Source organism: Sinocyclocheilus rhinocerous, unplaced genomic scaffold (genome assembly GCF_001515625.1).
Source record: "Sinocyclocheilus rhinocerous isolate Xijiao unplaced genomic scaffold, SAMN03320098_v1.1 scaffold62, whole genome shotgun sequence".
Taxonomy (NCBI): domain Eukaryota; kingdom Metazoa; phylum Chordata; class Actinopteri; order Cypriniformes; family Cyprinidae; genus Sinocyclocheilus; species Sinocyclocheilus rhinocerous.
In genome coordinates, this window is record NW_015656585.1 from 369,059 (window position 1) to 375,849 (window position 6,791).

Here is a 6,791-nt window from a genome sequence, read left to right on the forward strand (position 1 = left end):
ACACTTTATTTTGATAGTCCACTTTAGACATTCTATTAACAGTAAGTAACTTTGCAACTACATGTCAACTAGCAGTTAGTAGAGTATTAGTAAACTGTCTGCTTATTATCTTCTAACACTTTCTTTGTCAACTTATTCTACTAACCCTAAACCTACCCTAACAGTCTACTCTGAGAGTTAGTAGACATGTAGTTGCAAATTAATTAGAATTTGTTGACATGTAGTTGACATGTAGTTACAAAGTTACTTATAGTTAGTAGAATGTCTAAAGTGGCCTATCGAAATAAAGTGTAACCGAAGATTTTGCATAATGCCGCCCAAATGTTCACGCAAAGAAAGAAGGTGTAACTTTTATTCTCGCTGTAGTATTGTTGCCGCCGCCGCCATGTCGTGAAGACGCTGTGTGTTTCGTTGCGAAAGCGAAAATAATTTGTTTGGCCTTCCAAGAGGACACAACTAGAAATCAGTGGTTAAGTTGTATTTACAACACTGTTCCAGAACAGTTCAACCCAAATATTCAGATGTATGCAGCGCATTTTATGGAGAACCGTTTCCTGATCCTGGGAGTAGCCTACAGTGCCGGCTGTTCTGACTCACAGACTGTAAGTACGTTTTCATATTTAAAAAATTTGCCACTTACGATTCAAACGCAAGTTTTGAGCAGTGTAGAGTAGCACTTGTTGTTTGTCGTTTCTCCGATCACAAATGCAGACATGGTTTTATGTTTACGTGGCGCGACGCGATGCAATGCGTAAAAAGACAGTATAAGTCATTATAATCCGTAATTATGTCCCCACTGGATGCAACAAATGCCTAATTTGTAATGGGTTTTATTGGTTAGACCGATGAGCTTTGTAAAAATCGATGCGTTTCAGAAAGGCGGGACATAGAGGAGAAACAATAATGTACAGTATGTGGAAAATAATGTGTTTTTTTAACCTTAAACCGCATAAACACATTTCATTACACTAAATACACAAAATAATGTTCTTTTTTAGCAACATCATATGGCCCCTTTAATAAATGAGTTTACTATGGGTACTTTAATGTGTTCTTGCTGAATAAAAGCATTAGTTTCTTTGTTCTTTTTTTTCTTACTGATGCCAAACTTTTGAATGGTAACATGTTTGTATATAAACGTATATTATATTCATTAATACATGTAAATCACATATTAATAAATATAACCCCATATATACACATTAGGGCTGTGCAAAAAATCGAATGCGATTTTCATGCGAATCTCGTCAGTAAAGCTGCTTCTGGTGATTAGTAGTAAATCTCCAGCACGTGCTTTCAGATGGAGCGGCATTTACTACACAGAGCCGTAGTTCACTGACAAGCTACACAAAATCGCGTTCAAAATCGCAGGTGTAGTAAATGCCGCTCCATCTGAAAGCACGTGCTGGAGATTTACTACTAATCACCAGAAGCAGCTTTACTGACGAGATTCGCATGAAAATCGCATTCGATTTTTTGCACAGCCCTAATGTGTATATATGGGGTTATATTTATTAATATGTGATTTTAATAAATACACATATGCAAAAATAGTATGAGTAGTGTTCCAAACATACCCAAAGATACAAAATGACATAATACATTTTGAATGCAACATTGACGCACCATTTTAATTGGCTGGCAGGTCAGATCTGAGTCGCTGACAGGCGTGTCATCACCCTCCATGACATAGATGCCTTTGCGAGACAAGGCCTGGATGACTGACTGGTGGGACTGCAGAGAGGCCACCTGGTCTCCTTTGAGAATGAGGCCGCACACGCGACAGTACAGCTCACAGGACAGCAGTAACCGGATCACCGGGGGCTTAATGTGCTCCTGGTCATACTGGTCTGTGTAGAACGGGTCTCGCAGGTCCTCTGGGATGTGATCTGACAGGAGCAGAAAACAATAAATTAGGATATAAAGAAATTAAGACCCTGATGAAATAGGCCTACTGAGGATGTTTTCAACTGTTATTGTTGCTACAACTCTGCTGCGTCTGGCATCAGATGCAATCTGCCAGCAATCCCTTGCTTTGTTGCCAACTAATGCACTATGTGCTAGACAATAGCATGATGGTGTGAAAAGCCAGCCATAGGGCTCTACCCTCTTCATGAGATCTCCTGTGCAGTCGCAGATCAGCTGTGGCAGCTGGGGTCTGGCTGCAACCAAAAAGCTCAAACAGAGGGGAGCAAGGCCAGACGTGTCCTAGTCTGAGCAGCCATTGCTCCGTCCGTCCATACCCAGCTCTCATGCATCCACACCCTCTGCACCGGTATCCCCCAGGAGAAGCATATCATTAATGTGAAGGCACTGGGTGCAACCATCCAGCATGAATTTATGCACACACCTGCCCCCTCTGATATACCACGTGGAGCTGTCTGCTTTGTTCCAAACCAGCATGTCTGCCACAAGCAGGCGTTGTTTAAAGAATGGTACTTAATAGTAAGTAAAAAAAAGAACAAGTAAGTATTATACAATTATGACACAGGGAAGTAATCATAGCATTGCATTAGCATTGCATAGCATGTGCACGGGGATATCTATTTACAGCTGGAACACTATAATGAATGACTTAAAAAATGTATTCAGCCATTTCTACTTCATTTTAAATGGTCATGTGCTGTGACAAATGATTCATTAAGCAATGCACATAATATATACTTTCAATTATATAAATCTGTCAATTCTTATGAGGTCATAAACCTGCAGGCATAATAGTTAAGAATTTCGATAACACTTCACAATATGTATTAACTAACATTACTAACAATGAGCAATACACTTGTTACAGTATCTATTAATCAAACTGTTAATTTTAGTTCATATTAGCTCAGGTCCATTGAATAATATTAACAGTCACAACTTTTGATTTTAATACTGTATTAGTAAATGTTGGAATGAACATTAACCAAGATTAATAAATGCTTTAGAAGTATTTTTCATTGCTAGTTCATGTTAACTACTGTAGTTAACTAATATTAAATGGATGTAAATTTTTGTAAAGTGTTACCAGAATGTCATCTTAGTGTAGGCCTACGTGTTAACTATATTAAACATGAAAAATTCACAAATCTACACCAAAGGGCAAGACGCAGAAAACAGGGTCCCAGTTGCAATCATTTGCATTTATACTACGTCTCAGATTTAAAAAAAAAAAGAAACTGTAATGGACATTCAAAACAACATTCAAAGCAGTGATTAGCAGAACGCAAAGAAGCCCTCCAAATCTGGGCCACTTCTGACAGTAAAGAGGCACATGGCCTTCATCGCCATTCAGGCCAATTACTGGGCCGAAACAACTCCACAGCTTTACTGAAGGGAATATCCTGAACAACAGATGAACCAGAATGGGGGGAAAAGGACAAAGAACTGAGTAGCAGTGGAATAACAAAATGTACTTGAACTTCAACTCACAAACAAGTACATACCTGACCCTCCAAGAAATGCAATGAATTACCTCCCATGTTTACATAATACATTGATATCCATGGTATTATTATTACCAATTAGTATTATGGCAAACTGACACACCCTGCATAGACTGTTCAGAAAATTCAACATTCAACAGCAGAGAGAGAGTTTCCTCAGCAAACGAGGTCAGGAGTCTTACACACCACATTTCTGTTTCATTCACTGATGATGGCAGACCAGGGTGCCTTTTTGTGAGAGGGGTTACAGGCTACATATCAGTACATGCTTGAATACATCCTTCAATAGGATAGCATTCCACGGTGCCAGTCTTATGAGGTGATTTAACAGGAGCCATATGCTCAAACAGATCTTGTGTGCAGCTCTTCTGGGTACCACCATGAATCAATACTGAATAAGTCTAAAAATTAAATGACAAACTAAATGAATACGTACATGAAATGAAAAAGTGGAAAAAAAATTCCACCTATTAGAAGTTTGATGTAATTTGGCCACACACAGCACTGCTCATATGAAACAGTCATTAGTGACTGATACTAGAGCATAGGCTAAAAAAAGCTTCCTACTTATCTATAAAATATGCAGCAAATGAGTTGCACTTGCACTTGTGTGATGTCTTTATGTGCCGTAACTGAATGTACTGAAAGTAAACAGGTTTCTCCCCATTCACTTTCAGATGCAAAAGTGCAGCCTGGATATTCTGCTGAACTTCTCCATTTGTGCTCCACAGAAGAAAAAAAAAGTTTCGAACAACGTAAGGGCAACTAAATGATGACAATCCTTAATTTTTGAGGAATTACTAATTCAACAGATGTATAAAAACTTGATTTTTTTTTTTAATTTAACGTATACATAATATACTTCTTTGGATAGAACAAAAAAAAAAACAGACTCTAGGTGCCCTGCATACAGTGAATGCTCCATATCTGCTGACAGGGAGTCAATAGCATTAGGAAAACCATTCCTGTTCATCCACAACATTTCAATAGTGCAAGCTCTGCAGATGGGACAAATGCTTGTGAACCTGACTGAAATACCACAACAGTGGATTCGGACTGCTGCCCTCCCACCCCAAAACAACTACACTCCCCCATAAATCCCACAGACTGCTACTTCAGAGATATTTACATTATTCAACTAGACAAATCAATAAAGAATAGGGCTGATTAAGCCTTTTCAGGCATAACATTTGTAGGCAATATGCAATTGATACATATGTAATATTTCTTGACCTCTCAAGGTGTTGAGTGGTATTTGTTTTGTGCAATGCTTAAAAAATTACCCTAACCCTAAATCAGTGCCCTCTGAATGGATAACAGAGTAAAATACCAGCAATACCATTTCTGTACCATAGCAACACCATGGTGTTTAGATATTTTATGTAGCTTGGAGTATCATGTCAAGACCTTGGTACTGTATGTAAATACTTACAAAAAAAGTAGCAGCTTAATTAGGAGCCTTAATTAGAATCACTGTTTATTTAATTCTTACAGTGAAAACTAATGCAGTGTTTCATTTTACATTTGATTACTAGTTTCAATTTATATAATATTTCTTGAATACTACTGTTAGATAGACCAACTTGAAAACTTTATTTATATAATTGTTCCTGTAGTTTTACATTTTTTTTTCTTTCTTATTTTTATATTTCTGACTGTTTACCTCTATTCAATAATTATAATTAATTTATTTTGTTATCAAGAATTCCAAAATTTCAGTGGTATCGAAAATATTGGTATTGTAACAACCTTGTTTCCAGTTTAAAAAAAACAGCAAAAGATACCATACTACTATAATGGTTGTTGAGATATGTATCATGGTATTCTTGAAAATACTTTTCCAGTATTCCCGGTGTACTACGTAATACCCTGGTAAATGACTTTCAGCAGCATCCATCACAGTTCCATGGTATTATCATCTGATACCAGTGCAGTTCAATGTCCCTGTGCTTTTTTGTAAGGTTAGACAGAGTGAAAATACCATAGTTTTATTAAAATATAATTTGTACATACCACAGTATCCTTTAAGTACTACATAAAGGACCATAGTACATGTTCAAGTAGTATGGAAATACCATTTGTGGACATGTAATACGACAACGCCTAAGTAACTATGAGTATGGTAATCATTACCATAATCACTGCTCAGTGCCATAGTACAGAGATGGTATCAGATGGTAATATACCACAGGGGAGCAGCACACCACACATCTGTCTGTCTAGCCAACTGTCTTTGATTACATATCACACAGAATCGATTAATAATAAATAAATAAATAAATAAATAAATAAAGTGTCTTTCTCAGTTCTGATTCATAAACACAATCAAACCAACTCACCAATACCGAAGGCTTTGGCAAACAGCCATCGCAGATTAGCCGCTATTTTGGCTCGGGCTGAATCATACATTTCCAGCGGCACGATCTCCAGCGCCTCGCCCGCCGCCTCCATCTTTCTGCGGGCGCTGTCAGCACCCAGCTCCGCGTCCATCCTGCGACCACCGTCTGCTAACACACAAGCAAAAGCACTTTCAAACAACCTTTTGAGGGCATGCGGCGTTTCATAAGCTACATGTCAAGCACTGGGGTGTCAGAGGCTTTGGAGCAATAACTCAGTTCTTTAGCGTCCAAGCTAACTAGCACATGAGCATCTTTTATTCCAACCTTAACGTTACCCCCTAAAATTATAATAACAATAAAATCCCAGACACAAACGACATGTATATTTGTTACAAACAGCTACTGAACAAAACAAACCTGACCGCCTGGATCCTGACAAGATAAGCTAACTTGGCCTGTGATTAGTTTATATAGAAAGTAACTAACGTTAGCTAGCCGTCGCCCAGATAGCTAACAAACACCAAAATAATTTATTAAATGTTCAAACACTCACATGGAGAGATAGATTTAACCATCTGCGAGAGCTGCTGTCCTGAGCGTAAACTGGTTTGCATGTTTTGACTGAAATACAGTTAACGTTACAAGCAGCTAACAGCTAATGCTGCTTAATGAGATGAGGACTAGCAACCCGCAGCTAAAAAAACAGCTTCTTTGTCAGCAATTAATGAAAACAGCCATATTTACCGCCACGTACCTTCCAGATAGTAAACTATCAACAATCCACTCTGGCAAATCTGTGGGAGAAAAATGAGAGAAAAGGGTAACAGGCTCCGGCGGGAATCATGAGGCCACGTTTAGTCCGAACAGATACGAGTGAGTGTCGGTGGATGAATGACAAACCCTTGAGAGTGTGTTACAGCCTTCACTACTACCACACTTCAGAATAACAGCAACACACACCGTAAATACAGTTTTAAATGCGAATTATTGGCGATGTGCTGTTGTGAATGAGAATTATGCA

At 38.3% G+C, this 6,791-nt stretch overlaps 1 protein-coding gene across 6 annotated transcripts in view; it reads right to left on the reverse strand.

Annotated features, from left to right (window-relative positions):
- Positions 1 to 6,791, reverse strand: part of camsap1b (calmodulin regulated spectrin-associated protein 1b) — a 31,419-nt gene extending 24,628 nt beyond the window's left edge. For 2 of the 6 annotated variants that reach the window (XM_016527902.1, XM_016527900.1), the window contains exons 1-3: positions 6,324 to 6,434; positions 5,771 to 5,938; positions 1,627 to 1,889 (exon numbers count right to left, since the gene is read on the reverse strand). In XM_016527902.1, coding sequence (XP_016383388.1) covers positions 1,627 to 1,889; positions 5,771 to 5,938; positions 6,324 to 6,384 — 492 coding nt within the window. In that variant the 5' untranslated portion in view covers positions 6,385 to 6,434. Of the gene's footprint in view, positions 1 to 1,626; positions 1,890 to 5,770; positions 5,939 to 6,187; positions 6,274 to 6,323; positions 6,435 to 6,514 lie in introns of those variants that run through there. The other 4 variants (XM_016527903.1, XM_016527904.1, XM_016527901.1 and 1 more) reach the window with 4 other exon arrangements.